The following is an 18,012-nucleotide window of genomic DNA, read 5'->3' as shown; positions in this document are numbered from 1 at the left end:
AAAACTTCTATCCAATGACTACCCTACTTCACGTCCCCTCTTGCGCTGGCTACAGAACAAGTGCACAGATACTATCTGTTGCTTCAAGAGACTCCCCTTAACTACAATTCCGTGTACATGCACTGCCTTCTGGAGACCTTAAGAAGCAATTCATCTTTATGTTATGTTAGATTACTGGTCCCTGAATCTTGTTCTACTGTCAGGTTGTTGCCTGTTATTACCTTAGAAAACAACTGGTTAATGTGCTATGGTAAGAAACGGGGCCACGTGGTTGAAAGTGGAACTGAGGAGGGAGAGCATAAAAATATATGAGCATTGATGATCTAACCAGAGCATGGAAGACCAACATACACTCTTTCACTTTAACATGTTCCTCCCTGACACACATTTCCCTCCTTGGCCTGCCGACCTCACTGCTTTCCTGACTTGTCCACGCTATCCCTGCCTTACACACTCTTCACTTACCCAGAACAGTAACCAAAGAACTGTTAAGTCATTCTGTATCCCGTCCCACCTTCCTCCATGAAAACCCTGAGAGCTTTCTCCTTGAACATACCTTCTCGTTTTTACTTCTTCTACTTAAGGTCCTTATTCTCTCTCCTATGTTAGTATAAGAGTTTCTCTGAGGGCACTGTGGTCTTCACTCTCACAGATGCTGCCATCTGTTTTCCCCAAAACTCTGGTCATGAGAGTATGACCAGAGTGTACTCCTTAAGAATAATAGCCTGTATGTATCCCTATCGAGATACAAGCTCCAAAGTTGTGCAATGAGTTGTTGTTCCCTTGTTTTTTCTCAGATCTTAGTGCACAGTGCAAGCCATATAGTTTCAAAAATATGTTATATAGATGTCCATTCAAAATTCAGCTGACTTTTCCCCATGTAAAATATGCAGTAGGATCTTTGTTCTCACCTTCCCACCATCACTTTCTGGTTTTCTCCTTTAACAAGTAAGCTGTGGAATCTTGAAAAATCTCAGCACAAATGTTTCTACATCTGTCCATTTAGTTTTCAGATGTTTACTATAGGCCAGGCACTGTGCTATGTACTAGTTACAAAGATGCATAGGACAAAATCTTCCACTTTGAAAATTTGAAATCTAGTGCAAGAGACATATATAACAAGACATATCACATGGCAATAAGGTAAGCGGTACAAGAGATATGATAAAAGTGCTCTGGCAGTCTTGCTGAGAAGGTAACTCACTGTGAGAGGTTATCAGAGAAGGCTGATGGGCAGGGATTTGTTCTTACATAATAGTTTACATATGAAAAGTGGAGAAGGTGGCAAATAAAGGAGGAAACAGCATGTAACAAAGCATAAAACTATGAAAGAAAGGGCACAAGCTGGCATAGAAGAGACAGTGCATAAGAGAAGTGGCATAATGCATGCCACTAGACAGACAGGGCCAGACTGTAAAGAGCCTTGGGGTGACAGGCTAAGAAGCTGGAACCTGATCCTGTGGGTCTGTGCCTTCAGCCCTCTCTCATCAAGTGATACTAAGGTAATTTTGATGGCTCCTCGAGAAGCCTGCTAGCAGCTAAAGGCCAGCGTGAATGGGATCATAACTTGGGCATACCAGCTGAGCTGCTCTGCTCTAGGCCATGACAAAGCAACAAAGGTTCTTCAACTAGTTTTCAAAGAGAAATCTCAAGGGGAATACCCTAGGGAAGAAAGCTTACATGACCAGAGTTTTGGGGAAAACAGATGGCAGCATCTGTGACAGTGAAAACCACAGTGCCCAGGAGAAACTCTTATACTAACATAGGAGAGACAATAAGGCCCTTAAGTAGAAAAAATAAAAACGAGAAGGTATGTTCAAGGAGAAAGCTCTCAGGGTTTCATGGGGGAAAGTGGGACGGGATACAGAATGACTTACAGTACTTTGGTTACTAAGCGTGTAAAGCAGTTAACGTATCCTGGAACATAACTGCTTGAAACATCCAGCTACTTTGATTTAGAGTTTAAACAACCGGGTGGAAGACAATGGGAGCAACCATTATAAAGCATACTAAGCAACATAGATTTTTTTTTTGGTGGAAGCACAGTGGGAATCAAATATAAGATGACAGTTTTTGTTTGAAAAATGTGAGGTTCAAGAAATCTGTGATACTGGAATGCTGCTGAGTATAGATTTAGTTAAGTTTAGAATTCAGGAAGAATTCAGTTTTGAAACCATAGTTCTGAAAGCTGTAGGAAAATAGTTCTGAAAACCTGGAACTATGGTCATGGAAATAGGATTGCACAATGAAATCATAAAACGGTGAGAAACATCTAAGGTGAGAACTCTAGGGGAATATCATATTTAAAGGGTGGGAAATGGAGGCCAGCAAAGGAATACCAGGAAGGAGAATCAGAACAGAAGTTCAACACTAAAGACAGAGATTCACAAACTTTTCTGCCCAGGAGTCTTTAGACAATACTGATATGTGGCTAAAGCCCAGGCTCTGTAATATAATATGGTATGAGCGTCAATGTGGATTTTCAAAGACTCCAAGTGATTTCAATGTGCAACTAAGTTTGGGAATCCCTGATTTAAGGAAAAACAATGTTTTAGAAAGAAATAGTTAAGGGTGAGTTTCTTAGACTAAAGTTTGACAAAATAGTGATACTAATATACTAAAGTATATTAGTACTTTTAATCTTTTACTTACTAATATTTACTTACCTTATTTTTTCAATTATATCTTCCAAAAGATACTCCACAACCGGAAAAGTAAAGCCAGGTATATGTATCATTGGACAGTTACCTATTATGGTAGATAAAACATAAATCTGTATTCAAATGTAAAAAAAAAAAAAAATTAACTGTGAATAGGACAATGACTACATTAGTTTTAACTTCAGAAAAGGGTCCTGAAACTTTTACAGCTATACCTTATTTTTCCATATCTCATTTAATAAAAACAGCATTTAGTCTTCATTCAGTAGCAATTTACTGTTATCAAACTGTATGCAAACCTCACAATTCTACAAAGTAACCCAGAATACAAAAAAAATAGCGTATTTTAAGTTGGATTCAAGACCTATTAAGTCTATTTCTCTTCATCATTAGCCAAGATGGTGCCATGAGAACCTAAGTTTTAGTGAAACCTACCTTTAGTGAAATGACCTCTGTAGCATCCAGAATTAGGGAAAGGAGTAGTTACAGCAAGAACTAACCAAGTATTAAACTACTGCTTACTATTTTAGAATCACTAGTTAAAAAAGAAGTCTCTCAGTACTGTTACTTAAATGTTATTTAGGTTCTATACCAAACAAAATAAACCATATTCTCTGTAAACAAAGGCCAAAGTTACAGCACAGATGGAAGTAACTGAAGTGGCACCACAACTTTGAGTACACTTATGTATCTGACCTGTGTAAGTTTACTCAATGTTAGTTCTGGCTTTCTCATCATAAGGACTGAGACAGACAAAAACAAAGTAAGGCTCTGAGGGTCAACTGGGCTGATTACAAACACATTAAATATAGTGCTATTCCATTTTAATGTTCTCCCATTTCTCCTCCTTCCCCAATTTGAGCAGTAGAGACAGTGAGGCATATTTTAAAAGAATGTACTCTGCAGCTACTCAAATTTAGGTTCTCTGTTATTTCTTGGCTACTCCATGCAACTTGTGGGATCTTAGTTCCCTGACCAGGGATCGAACCCAGACCCCAGCAGTGAAAGCACTAAGACTCCCAGGGAATTCCCTCAAATTTAGTTTCAAATCATCCTGACCCTCTGTTAATTATGCAACCTTGGGTAAGCTACTTAACTATTCTGAGGTTGTTTTCCATCTGTAACAATGAGAATAGCACCTACTTCACAAGGTATCAATGAGCATTGATGAAGATAGGCCAAATACTCTACCCAGCCAAGCTGAGGGTATTCCACAGTTATCACTGATACCACAGTTATCACTGTTATTAGCAAATTGCCACTTTAGCCTGAGATACATCATTTCATGGGAAATAGATGGGGAAACAGTGGAAACAGTGTCAGACTTTATTTTTTTGGGCTCCAAAATCACTGCAGATGGTGACTGCAGCCATGAAATTAAAAGACGCTTACTCCTTGGAAGGAAAGTTATGACCAACCTAGATAGTGTATTGAAAAGCAGAGATATTACTTTGCCAACAAAGGTCCATCTAGTCAAGGCTATGGTTTTTCCAGTGGTCATGTATGAATGTGAGAGTTGGACTGTGAAGAAAGCTGAGCGCCGAGAATTGATGCATTTGAACTGTGGTGTTGGGAGGAGACTCCTGAGAGTCCCTTGGACTGCAAGGAGGTCCAACCAGTCCATCCTAAAGGAGATCAGTCCTGGGTGTTCTTTGGAAGGAATGATGCTAAAGCTGAAACTCCAGTACTCTGGCCACCTCATGCGAAGAGTTGACTCACTGGAAAAGACTCTGATGCTGGGAGGGATTGGGGGAAGGAGGAAAAGAGGACGACAGAGGATGAGATGGCTGGATGGCATCACTGACTTGATGGACGTGAATTTGAGTGAACTCCGGGAGTTAGTGATGGACAGGGAGGCCTGGCGTGCTGCGATTCATGGAGTCGCAGAGAGTCAGACACAACTGAGCGACTGAACTGAACTACATAAAAGCTACAGAAGACTATCAAAAAAAGTTTATAAATTTTTCAAATCTGTGGTTTGACTTTATTAATGTCACCTTAATTATCTGGTGGTAGCACCAAAAGGCTACATCTCTTTACTACAAGACGAGAGATGATGCCACCATTTAAAAAACTACTAGAGAGGGCTTCCCTGGTAACTCAGTGGTACTGAATCTGCCTGCCAATGCAGAAGACATGGGTTCAACGCTGGTATGGGAGGACCCCACATGCTTCTGGCGGAGAAGGCAACGGCAACCCACTCCAGTACTCTTGCCTGGAAAATCCCATGGACAGAGGAGCCTGGTGGGCTGCTGTCCATGGGGTCGCACAGAGCTGGACACAACTGAAGTGACTTAGCAGCAGCAGCACATGCTTCTGGAGCAGTTCATGTGCCACCAACTACTGAGCTCATATACTGTAACTATTTAAGCCTGAGGACCTAGAGCCTGTGCTCTGCAACGTGAAGCCAGTGCAATGAGAAGCCTGTATACCACAACTAGAGAGTAGCCCCTACTCCCTGCAACTAGAGAAAAGCCCGTGCAGCGACAGACACAACACAGTCAAAAATAAATAAGTATTTTAAAAACTATGAGAGGGTAGATTGGAGACTGGCAACCCACTCCAGTACTCTTGCCTGGAGAATCCCAGGGACAGAGGAGCCTGGTGGGCTGCCATCTATGGAGTCGCACAGAGTCGGACACGACTGGAATGACTTAGTAGCAGTGGCAGAGGGTAGATAAATATTCAAATATAATGCATTGCTAAACATTGACTACTTGCATCACTAAACATCTGAAAACATTTTTTAAAAAACTGCTTCTAAATTCAGTGGTTTTGTGATAACTCTGTAAAGTAACAATCATAAATTCTACTCACCAAAATATTCGGAAAACTTCTCAGCATTCAATGTTGCACTCATCAATACTACTTTCAGGTCAGGTCGATAACTGAGAAGATCTTTAACAACAGTCATTAAAACATCTGACTGTAGATTTCTCTCATGGATTTCATCAAGCACGATGTGACTAACACTGGACAGATGGCTACAACAGAAGCATAAAGTTTGCTACTCAGCACAAAATCAAAAACAGAACCATCTTAATTTTACATAATAATAAAATCCAATGTAATAATGACATCTTTTGATGATGTTTAACTAGATGTCCTGCGTTGAAACATACTCACGGGTCTGACTGAAGCCACTGAAGGATGATTCCTGTTGTACAATATAAGATAGAACCTTGTTTCCTTGGCAACCGACTGTGAATAAAAGACATGAATTAATTCTTGGTTTTCTTTACTGATGAACTATTAAATACCACAAATGTTTAAGAGAAAATCTTCAATTTAAAAAATGCTTTTGGTTTTAATGAAAAACTTCATCCTTAATTTTTCAGTTACCAAAACTACTACAGCACAGTAATGAGAAATACTAGCTTCAAGTTCATTATACATTATTTTTGCTATAAATACAACATTCATGATTTCTTTACAAGACCTACCATTCAGAAAAAGACCAAATATTTAGGAAACTCAACTTCAGTTTAGTGACTGGAAAATCAGTTCATTTAAAAAGACAAACAGAATCTTGAGCTTCAGAGGACTACAAAAATACAGTGGAGGGGGATGGGGGTTGTGAATACAAACTAGCTTAAGGTAGTCAGAGGCTGTGTGGTGGTACCACTCCTTTAGGCGAGTAACGGTCTACTAACATATCCAGGAAAAATGTTATCCTTCTGAACATTTCCTAGTGTAAAAGACATCTTAAAGTGGAAAAAAAAAGTGAAGTGAAAGTGTTAGTTCCTCAGTCATGTTTGACTCTTTGAGATCCCCATGGACTGTAGCATGCCAGGCTCCTCTGTCCATGGAATTTTCCAGGCAAGAACACTGGAGTGGGTAACCATTCCCTTTTCCAGGAGATCTTCCCAACCCAGGAATTGAAAGACATCTTAAAATGGCAATTCAAATCTGAATTTGGATCAAAAAAAAATGATCTTGTGGGTTGCAAGCCTATGTTGCAGTTACTACAAATGTTAATTCTAAAAACAATAATGAGCATAAACATTTGGGGGAAAATCTTTTTTTTTTAAATCTCTGATAACTTCAAAGTTTCACAAAAATCTACCTGTAAACAAGAAGTGAACATTCTTGGAAGTTCTCTGGTGGTCCACTGATTAGGACTCAGCCCTTTCATTGCTGAGGGCCTAGGTTCAACCCCTGGTCAGTGAACTAAGATCTCCCAAGCTGCCTGGCATGGCCAAAAACAAAACAAGTGAACACTCTTTACCTCTGGAGCCGAATTTGGTATCCAGTACTATTACCATTGCCACAAGATTCCGCCCTTTCTGCAGCCACTCTCTCTGCAACCTTTAATTAAAATAAAATACAGTTACAAAGAAAACATTTCCTTTAGAGTAAATATCCTAAATGTCTGTGAAAATCTGGAGTTGTTGAAACACTACTCATTAGATAACAAGAGAAACATATTAAAGTCTGAGGTATCTAAAACTGTTCCCTTTAAGAGCTGAAGACTACCTGCTTATGCTTACTTTTCATTTCCTCTCAAATTCTGCCTCCTATTTCCAAAGCAACTTTCTATAAGTCCTCTCTATCTTTGTCTTAAAAACAGTTGGAAATTCTAATCTAAACTCATAAAGGTTGAATATAATTTCAGAGTAACTATATACTTGATACATTTTCTTATCTGATTCTTTTTTGTAGATTAGCAGGCTTAATTCTTAACTCTTGGTTAAGTTCTTAGAATTATGGCTGCTAAAGATAAGCTCTAGACAGATGAAATCCTATAAACTAATACTGATTTGTGCAACTGAAAGTAACCAACAGTCATTTAGTGACAGATCAGTGATTTACGAGGTTAGAAATAGAAAATGACAATTAGCTTTTAAGAAATACTTCAGATGTAAAATTTCCCAATCATCATATCCTGAATACATTAAGACCATTACTTCACTTTTTACTGTTAATTAAACTGCCTATTTAAATATCAACAGATCTTGGGGGGGGGGAAAGCAACGAAATAACCTAATTAACATTTCTCCTTACTGTCAATTTACAGTAGCATGCTGCAGTCCATGGGGTCGCAGAGTCGGACACGACTGAGCAAATGAACTGAACTGACAGTCATATTTTAGTGAAAACGGTAAAATTAGATTTTTAACCAAAGTCTAGCTATATAACAGTGTTACAATGAAAGTGGTTTATTTTTCACCATTCTATGAACTTATGCCATTTCTAGGAATATTATCCTCCCACAAACATGGCAGCTTTACTTTTTAAAAACAGTTATTTCTTAGAAACTATAACTTAAATACATACTGTAGTTGCTACAAAATATTGCTGTAATTGGTAATGCAGTTCCTGACCACAGATTCTGTATAAAATGACTTAGAGATGTAATAAAGCACACTATCATAAAATCAAATACAACTGGAAAGCTTCATAATTTAAATTTACACAAAGAATTACATAACACTGAAGTAAATGTACTGTACACCTGATGCTGCAAGAAACCCCAAACATCTTTACAGAACATATAACTCATATATTTAACTAGGCCATCTAACTAAACACAATGTTATCTATAATAAACACGCAGTTAATACCTGTTTCAAAATAAACTCCAAACACCTTATTTTTCTATGACTAATTCCCTAATACTGAATTGCACTAAAAAATCAGAAATACTGCTATCATTCAGTACCTATACACTGAAAAAAAACAGCTGAAAACAGTATTAAATGAATCAAGGAGTAAAAGGTAAAGTATCTAATGATGGAGATTATTTGAAGCTCATACTCAATTCTATAAACATTATCAGCTTTTCATTTAGTTTTATAGAAATTGCCTGGATTTGCAATTTATCTTGAACTCCTAAACATCTGTTATCAATAAGAGAGAGGTCATTCAATTTCTTGGTCTTTACTACAAAATACTTGCTAACCAAATTTTGCTTTCATAGCAACATATCTTAAACCCAATTAAGAATCACCCCAACACTCAAAATCAGTAATTTCTAGCAAGACTACATAGAAGAATGGGAAAAAAAAAAGTTGGGAATTTTAACAAGTGAGAGCTTACTTACTGAAATGGCACTAATTCTTCTTGGCTGAGTACAAACTATCCTACAAGCAGATCCTTTTCCTCTTTCAATGTAGTTATCCAAAATGAACTGAGTAACTTGAGTGGTTTTTCCACAACCGGTTTCACCACTTATCACTGTTACCTGATGGTTATCAATCATATTTACCAATTCCTATTTCAAAATGAGAAAAAAGTGAAGAACATCCATCACATGATGACTAAGTCTGAAAAGTTACCTGAATCTTACCGAACTGAAGGTTAATTGTTTTTAATAAGCATATTAATACTTGAAAATTCTGTTATATGCAATACTGACAGTTTAGGTATCTGGATCTACCAGTTTTCAAGATATGAGGCACCAAATTTTAAGAACAGAGCCATGGCTCTGTTAAAGAAAAGCACACAAGGAAAAGGAGACAGCTTATAAATTCATGTAAGAATTAACATTAATTAAAAAGAATGTTGACATGTGGGTCTACTGAATATAAGGCAAATCCCCTGAAAAAAACTACTCAGAACATCAAGGATTTATGTTATAAATCATAAATACGGCTTTGTCTACAGGATAAGTTTTGTATACTGTTTGAGAACAAGGAAGAATATAATTTAAGACTATTCCCTTTTAAATAATTAAAACAGAGCGAAGTTTTAAATAACTACATCAAATGACTAAAATTCAGGTACTATCTGGAAAACTGCCTACTCAGGAAAGATCTTCTTATAGATAAACATGAATATTTTCAAATTAGTAGTACTAATAAAACCATCCGACCACTACTTCAAAAGGGTGTTAGGAGTTATTTTTAATCTATGGAACAGTCTAACTTGAAAACTCACCATTTAAAAATGTATCTGATACCTCATATATATCAGAACAAATTCCAACAAAGTAACAGCTAGAAGTATTTAGAAGCAGACCATGATTCATTCATTCAAAAGGTATTTACTAGGGGTCTACAGAATGTAAAGCACTGTTCTGAGTAAAGAGGTACAGAGTGACCAAAACAGACCCTCCTTAAGAAAAGTAAAGTCGGAACAAAGGAAGACTGAGAGGTCAGGGAAGGATGGGAGACTATATTATTCTATACAGGGTGATTGTATGAGGAAACAAACTTACAAGTGAAAATTCTGTTTTTAAACTCTATCATGGACATAAATAAAGAAAAATTTTCAGTAAAACTGCTTCAGAAATGTTTTTTTTTTTTTTTGGTCTTTCAACAATTCAAAAGAATAAAACGAACTTCCAAGACTATCCTTTAGGGAAAGGTTCATTAATTTATATTTCTTCTTGATTCAAAGCTTAAAAGAAATGGATTTAAGCATTTTGCAAATCATATTAAATAGTGTATATAAATTTTACCTTTTGCATTCCATACGATGGCAGCTTTTCCCTGAAACGCTGAAATTATAAAAAGAAAAAAAAAATTTAATTTTTTACAAGAGAAATATATTCAAATTATAATCCTGGTAAATAGAATATATCATAGATAAACATATTAAGAGTCCAAAAGTATTTTTTTTTACCACATAGCTTGAGGTGTCAAGACTTATCTTGGAAAATAGCACAATGACAGGCATCAAGCAAGTGGAAAAATGTTTATCAAAAATTTGTAACTTAAAGGAAAAAAAATATGGCATATTACCAAGGATGAAAAAAGTTGAGGTCTTAAAAACACTTAAATTTTAAACCTGGTTCTGGTACTAGCTGTGCAAGCACAAAGCACAGGTAGGTCACTAAACCTAAGATTCTTTTTCCTCCTGTGAAACAGACAAGTGCAATCTGCACAGGACTGCTGAGAGGTTTAAATGATATGGTACACAGGAAGCATTTACAACATGCCTGACCAAAAGGAAGACCAACCACTTCTTCTAACTTTCTCTGCACTAGATCAATTACTCATCTTCAATAATATCTGAGTTCTGTCCTCCATACAAAGCAGAGATGGCAGCTAACACTGTGTTCCTAAGTTTATACAAGCAGCTCAGCTCTCAGGTAAAATAGTCTCAATAACTTCATCTTGAAATCTTCTCTGCCCCTAATACATATTTTCACTCAAAAGGCATCAAAGAGCTACAGCATTTGGTCCCTAGACAACCTCAGCTGATCTGTTTTAATAAGGATATTCAACCTTCACTGAGCCAAAAGATCCTTTCTTTCCTACAGGAGATACAATGATCTGCCTTTCTCAAAAACGGCAGTACATATCTGCACATTAAAGACATGGCTCTCAGAATTCCCTAGTTTCTTTAAAAAAAAAAAAAAAATGAACATTTTATTACATCTATCTCTAGAGCATCCATCCATCCACAAAGCATTCAATTTCATGTTTTAGCAGGAGGGACCTTGCCCAGGATAAGGAAATACTGAAAAAATTTCAAGAGAACTCAGTTGCCACAGTTCTGTCTTTAAAGTGTCAGTGTACCTAAGCACATCATATGACTTTTGAGGGATTTAATTTTAACATCTGTAAAAGGAAAGAGTGGATTAGATGTTCCAGAAGAAAACAACTTTACAATTCTAACCAACCTGTCTCTTATAACATCTCACTAACAGTCTAAAAATATTAAAGAGTGATTTTTTTTCCATCTGCACTACCCATTTCTTAAATATTTCTTCTCTTCATCATATAAACTGTGAGACAGGCTCCTTATGTGTAATTCCATTCTCACTACTTTTCTGTACTATGGGGGGGGGGGTGGGTGGGAGGGATAGGGTAGGGGTGGGGGACTCTCAGAGGATGGCTTGTTGAAAAATCTCAACTCATTTAGGTATCAGGCAGCTACCTCTAACCATAAATACATTTTTATCAAGTGTCAGAAGAGATGACAAGTAAAAATCTTTTCTTTCCATTACCTGCATTTCAATATACCGAAGGTCAGTTTTTTTCTTTTGTAAATCTTCCAATAATTGTTGGTCTAGAGTTGCATCTGGTTCATTTTCTTGCAAGAGATATTCAGAATCACGATCAATGTATTTGTCCCTGATTCTAAATGGCCTCTTTTCTTGATTTATCATTTTTTTTTCCTGATGCTCCACATTCTTTACTGAATTTGGTTTGTTCTCAGCAGGAGCTTCAGTACCATATCTATTTTGAAAAAATAAAAAAATGATAAAGGTTAAATAAAGATCCACTCAAGCCCTGAAACAATAGAACAATATGCTGTTTAATGATTTCAAAATCACCAAAATCAAGTGCTTATTCTTTTATCTTAGTAGAGCAATATGAAAATACTTAGATTCTTATAATAAATTCAATTTCCACCCTACAAATAGATACTGACAGATAGGTTATTCCTTGTGGTAGTTAAACAATAAAAATCTACCCAATAGTCATTCCTTCATAGCAATGACTTAGTGTTTTTCTTTACCTAATTTTCTGAGCCTTGTTTTATTACACAACTTCATTTTCTTCCTGCTACCCTTTCTGAGCTACAAATGGGATGCTATACTACGCAGTCCCAGAAAAACTACTTCTAATTTGCCCTGATGATAGTTTCTATGAATTTCCTACAACAGCAATTTAACTTTTTACAGATCTCTTCCACAAGAGAATTTTGGAAATACAATGGTGGGTAGTTAGAACAATAAATAATAACTTCATCAGCCTACTATGTAAGTAGATTATTCCTACCATTAAATTCTTCTGTGGGAATGATACCACCTAGATTTTTAAATCTTTCACTAACCCTGCTCAATATACATAAGAAGAAAAAATACTTTGAGGCTAAATTACACTTATAGAAGAGTCTAACAATATTTATTATCATTTTTTGCAAGCAAATGCTCTAAAACAAGTGTCACTCTGTTAATTTTTTTAAAAAGAATACTTTTTGTTTTACCCATGATCTTCAGGAGCAAACCAAGATATCTGTGCTTCTTCATCTTTATCATTCTTAGTTTGCACAGAATGTAGCAGCTGCACAATTTGTTCTTCTCGACGTTCATCCATATGTACTACAGCTCTCTATGTTGTGCAAAGGAAAAAGCACCCTTATCAACATGAGAAAACGTGCAAAATCATCTGACAACTAAAAAAATTAAAGCAACACAATATATGTTCAACAAACATATAAAAGAAAGTTAAACCCACCCCCACTTGCCTTCCAAACACTTTTCTACTATGTGTCTATAAAATCATCTCTACTATAACTGGTGAAGAAAGAATTATGTCCTTTACTAAAACTTTGGTGCTCTTTCTACCCTTACATTATACTGTTATTACTTTTTTCCTATCTTAAAATTTAAAAGATACAATTAAATTTAATAAACGCAAATGTTCTGATAAAAACAAAAGTTAAAAAATGCAAGAAATGTTTTGGTGGCAATGAGCATTTAAATCTCTTACATTATAAATAGTCTCACTTAAAAAGTTCTCAACTTGTAATATTAATTTTATATTCACAAAAAGGTGAGATGATTGAAAGACAAAATAGCCCCTGAAAAACATATAAAACATTTTTGGCAAATTATTTTTAATGAGGTTTTCTGTACAATGAGGCCCCAGAGGCTGTGGCAGTTAATTCAAGAATGCTGAAATTCCAAACCTGAATCTAGCCCTTTTCTGTAGGTGTCTCCTTCCTAACCTTCTTCCAGTTACATTACTTTTCACTTTACCTCACCCTCTGCCTGAAGAATCTCAAACACATATTTTAGGTTTCATGACTTATCAAGGTATTTGATTTTTTGATTATCCCTTTCCTGCTCTGGACATTCTCAAATATTCTTTCAGCTTATAATTGGAAACTCCTGGCAAAGGAGACTCACAATGTTGACCAAATTATTGCGCAGAGGCTCTGTGGACTTTACTCTCATGAGAACTGTTCAGTGAACTCCAATGGTCAAGTAATGTGAGCAGAAAACCTTTACTGTGATAATTCATTAAGATCTGTGGGCTATCTACTACTACTGTAACATGATTTAGTCTTCTCTAATACACCTTTCCTCTCCACTGGCTCCTTACCATCAGTTCATGATGGTAGGAATTGAACACAGTCAAACCTCTTCACTTTTAAAACAAAAACAAATATTTTCCCTTGAATTCTCCCACCCTTAACTTTTCTCCTTCCTTTCCACTGTAGAACTGCCTGGAAGTACCCCATTTCTGCCTCTTTCCTTCTCCAGGCACTCCACTGTAATCTGGTTTTTAATTCCACAACTCCATGAAAAGTGCTCTCATCAAGGTTACCAATTACATTGTTGCTAAATCCAAGACACTCTGAACTCTTATATTACTTGACATTAGTGCAGCATTTGCCACTACTGATTACTTTCACTTTTCTATATACTCTTTTTCTCCCTAAAGGATTCTCCTGGATTCCAAAACAACATCCACATCCTTATTTTTCTCTTCTCTGAAGGCTCCTTCCTAGATCTTTCAAGCTTCTCCTCCTCAGCCCATACCTTGTTTCTCTTGTTCTTCATTATACAGCCTGAGTGCTCAGCAGGCCAGCAGTACTGACGTCATCTGGGAGCCTGTGAGAAAAGCTGTATCTGAGCCCGCGCGAGTTCTACATTTTTACAAGATACCAGGTGATTCAGGTTTGAGAAGCAATGGTCTACAGATTTCAGGCCTGTCCCATCACTATTCCCATTCACTTCTATATCTCAACTACTAGGCATAGTCCCACAAACTTGTCAAGTGTTCACCTGCAGTCTAGATTCCTCTAGGCATCAGATCCACACAGCCTTCTACTTCCCTGAAACCACCACTTATATGCCCTATAATACCACACTTGGTGTGCTTAAGCTGATCCCATCGTTTTCCTCCAATAAGTGTGCTCTTTGTGGTCATTAGTGTCCTTCATTCACACCTGCTTTCCCCTTCCTCCGGATAAAATCATCTTGAGTCTATCTCCTAAAACATTTGAAGCTGTCCACTTCTGCCATCCCTACTGCCAATGTCCTAATTCAAGGTGTCATTCCTCACCTGAATTACTGCAGGGGCTATTTAACTGGTCTCCCCGTCCCAGAATTGTCTCTTCTTCAATCCATTCTCTATACGGGTACCCAGAGTGAATTTAAACACAAATCTAACACTTCATTTTTGCTTAAAATGCTTTAATGACTTTGCTAGAGTTCTTAGGGGAAAGAACGTCAGAGCTCTACTTATCTTCTAGTCCAGGACCTTTCATACTGCTATCTGTGCAATGAAAGTATCGTGACCAGCATTAAAGGGGGGCAGGAGGAGAGGGCAGAAAGGTAGAAACAAAAACAAAAGCCCCAGGGCAATGTACAGGTAATTAAGTATTATTTTATGAAACGCCTTGCTCAGTTATACATAAGTACTGGGTTGCAAATTAAAATATAGTCTGTTTTGTGCCCTCCTCAGCCATGCCCTTACTTGATCAGTTCTTTGAACACATTCCTCCTGACCTCTAGGCTGTGGTGCATGCTGCTGCTTCTGCCTAAGACCCCAAGTCAAAAACACAAATATACTTTCTCAAGTTTCAGCTTAAGGGTTTTTTTTTCTAGGGAACCTACTAAGCTCTTCCTAATTTGAGTCAGGTGATAAGCCCATAGCTTCCTTACTGTACTACTTAAACATTGTATTCTAACTGCCCTATAGCACCTAACACACCACAATTTCTGTAAGGTGCCTCTAATACTATTTCAAATACATTAGAGCCTCAAAAATATCTTTTGAAACTGTAACAATGCATCATTAGAACACAGTCACTGTAAGCAGAAAGATTACTTAAAAGGTAAAGGTTTGGGAATCTTGAATGGGAAGCAAGCAATCATGCAGGGCTGAAAGTGATCAAAAAAAGAGAGGCTGAGCCAAATTATTGAAATATTTCAAAAAACTGAAATATTTAGTAGAGAAAATGGAGAGATAATTTTAGAGAATGGTATGAGAACTATAATAAAAAAGCAAAAAAAAAAAAAAAGTATGTTTATGAAAGCTTTAATTACATCAGATTGGGAAATGAGCTCAGAAAGGTATGGGTCATAGAAGGAAACCTGATATGTAGAATCTAAATTGCCAAGATTCCTGGAAAACACATTAGGATGCGACCGAAATGTATGAGACTGAGACAGAAGTGACCTGGCTTTCAAATTGTCAGCTAGAGAATGAGATGATCTAAGGCTCTACAAGAGTCAGATTTTATGGGAAGGAGTAGAAATAGAAATAGAAATCATCCTAGAGATCAGTCCTGAGTGTTCATTGGTAGGTCTGATGTTGAAGCTGAAACTCTAATACTTTGGCCACCTGATGCGAAGAGCTGTCTCATTTGAAAAGACCCTGATGCTGGGAAAGATTGAGGGCAGGAGGAGAAGGGGACGACAGAGGATGAGATGGCTGGATGGCATCACCGACTCGATGGACATGAGTTTGGGTGAACTCCGGGAGTTGGTGATGGACAGGGAGGCCTGGAGTGCTGCAATTCATGGGGTCGCAAAGAGTCGGACACGACTGAATGACTGAACTGAAGGCTCTACAAGAGTCAGATTTTATGGGAAGGAGTAGAAATAGAAGACCAGGCAGTTAAGATTCAGGGAAAGACAACAAAATAGTGGCTTGATCTATGGTAACTACTGTGGAGATAGGTGGTTAGAGTTGAGATATATGAAGGAAAACAGATTTGCTGAAATGAAAGAATCAAAACCAATCTCATTTTGGCCTTGACAAATGAAAAACTGGCAGTGACTTGTACTAAAATGGAGAAGGTTTTGGGAGGTGGCGGAAGTCAAGAGTTTAGTTTATAATCATGCAATGTACAACTGGCTTCAGGTGGAAATAACAGATTTTCCTGATTTGCTTAACGTTTCATCCTTTTAGTTCTTATTTTTTCAACTAGACTGTAAGTTCCTTGAATACTTTTCAGATCTCCATAGCAACATGCATAAAACCTTGTGTGAAAAAAGGGTAAAAAAAAAAATTGATAAAGAATTCTTGGGAAGTTACTATGTATATTCTCAAATACTAATCATTCAATCATTCTCCCAATTTCAAGACAACTTAGATGTGCTTCCCTTAACTTTAAAAAAAAGTTCGCTCGATGAATACTCTAATTATTTGCATGTCAAATAAATGTCGTTTGAAGAATAATGGTAAATTGTTAAGGTAAATGGATAACGTTCCCCCGAAATTCAATAAAAATGACATCAGTTCAGTTAGATAAAAGGAAAACAAAGAAATGGGATAACTGAAACACAGAAGCCTAAATGGTGATTCAATCACACTCTGCATCTAATATGAAAGATGCTTTTTAAGTGGCTTTTTAAGTAGAAAGCTACTGTAGAGCTCATATTAAGAAGACTTAGGTTTAATCATATATACATAATTATTACAATAGGCCACTCGGGGAACTTTAATGGTTCCTTTACTACAGACAGGTGTTTAGTATACAAATCAAAGGAACAACTGCCAGCTGAAGACAAAAGACCAAATCAACTCTCGAAACTTCTTCCACTTCTAGGATCCTAGGTTTCCTTCTCAAAGAGCTCTTAATCAGCAGAAATCTCCGCAGCCCACCGTAATAATAAAAAACCTAAGTTTGTGCCTATCTTAATACTAAAATGAAAGCTGGAAGGATCTACATTCAAAATAGTGCTTTTTGTTCCACGCAAACCTGTATTTAATGTATAAAACCGCTATTTTAGAGTTCATCAGGCAAAGAACTTAAATGAAAGTAACATCATAACGGAAAGGGTAGCTACAGATACTACGTGATACCCAATAAAGTTAATTCCGGATGGACCTTCAATTTAATATTTGGTTCCCAGTTCTCTGTCTTTCAAGCAAAGTGTACTCTTGGCCCGCATAAACCTCAACAGCTCCAGGTAAGATGCACGTGGCCAACGTTTCCGCTACCGCTCTAGTATCCACTACAGGAAGCTTTAGCACTTGCACTTCACAAAGCACATACACCAGTTAAAAAAAAAAAAGTTAAAAAAAAGGCGGGGGGGGTGGGCAGAAGGCTGGAAAAGAAACCTGTCCAGCCCCATCCTCCCTCCACTACCGAGTCTCAGTTTACCTCCTGCCTCTCTGCTTCCTTGTTCTTCTGGCCTTGTTTCTTCGCGTACCATAAGCCGATTTCGCGGCCTTTCAGGTGCCCGGGATGTCGGCCTCGGCCGCCTCGACCACCACCTCCGCCGCCGCCACCTCCAGAGCCTCGGTTCCCCCCATGGCCTCCTCCATGGCTGCCTCCATAGCTTCCTCCGTAACCCCCGCCAGAGCTGCGGGGGCCACCATCGCGGCCCCAGTTCTGATGGTAGTCATAGCTCATTGTCCCAGCAGACCTCAACTCGTGAGTACCTGCAACCGCTGGAAATGGCGACCGGGGCCGGAAGCCGGTGAGCGTCCAC

General features: G+C 37.6%; 1 protein-coding gene across 2 annotated transcripts in view; it reads right to left on the bottom strand.

Annotated features, from left to right (window-relative positions):
* Positions 1 to 18,012, bottom strand: part of DHX36 (DEAH-box helicase 36) — a 47,442-nt gene extending 29,430 nt beyond the window's left edge. The window contains exons 1-10 of one of the 2 annotated variants that reach the window (XM_070792848.1): positions 17,682 to 17,818; positions 14,104 to 14,175; positions 12,543 to 12,667; positions 11,557 to 11,788; positions 10,063 to 10,101; positions 8,704 to 8,874; positions 6,889 to 6,968; positions 5,787 to 5,861; positions 5,478 to 5,644; positions 2,667 to 2,748 (exon numbers count right to left, since the gene is read on the bottom strand). In XM_070792848.1, coding sequence (XP_070648949.1) covers positions 2,667 to 2,748; positions 5,478 to 5,644; positions 5,787 to 5,861; positions 6,889 to 6,968; positions 8,704 to 8,874; positions 10,063 to 10,101; positions 11,557 to 11,788; positions 12,543 to 12,667; positions 14,104 to 14,124 — 992 coding nt within the window. In that variant the 5' untranslated portion in view covers positions 14,125 to 14,175; positions 17,682 to 17,818. Of the gene's footprint in view, positions 1 to 2,666; positions 2,749 to 5,477; positions 5,645 to 5,786; positions 5,862 to 6,888; positions 6,969 to 8,703; positions 8,875 to 10,062; positions 10,102 to 11,556; positions 11,789 to 12,542; positions 12,668 to 14,103; positions 14,176 to 17,681 lie in introns of both variants that reach the window. The other variant, XM_019960602.2, reaches the window with a different exon arrangement.

The sequence above is a fragment of the Bos indicus genome, chromosome 1, assembly GCF_029378745.1.
Source record: "Bos indicus isolate NIAB-ARS_2022 breed Sahiwal x Tharparkar chromosome 1, NIAB-ARS_B.indTharparkar_mat_pri_1.0, whole genome shotgun sequence".
Classification (NCBI taxonomy): domain Eukaryota; kingdom Metazoa; phylum Chordata; class Mammalia; order Artiodactyla; family Bovidae; genus Bos; species Bos indicus.
The sequence above is the reverse complement of the archived record's forward strand: the minus strand, read 5'-3'. Positions and strand labels throughout refer to the sequence as shown.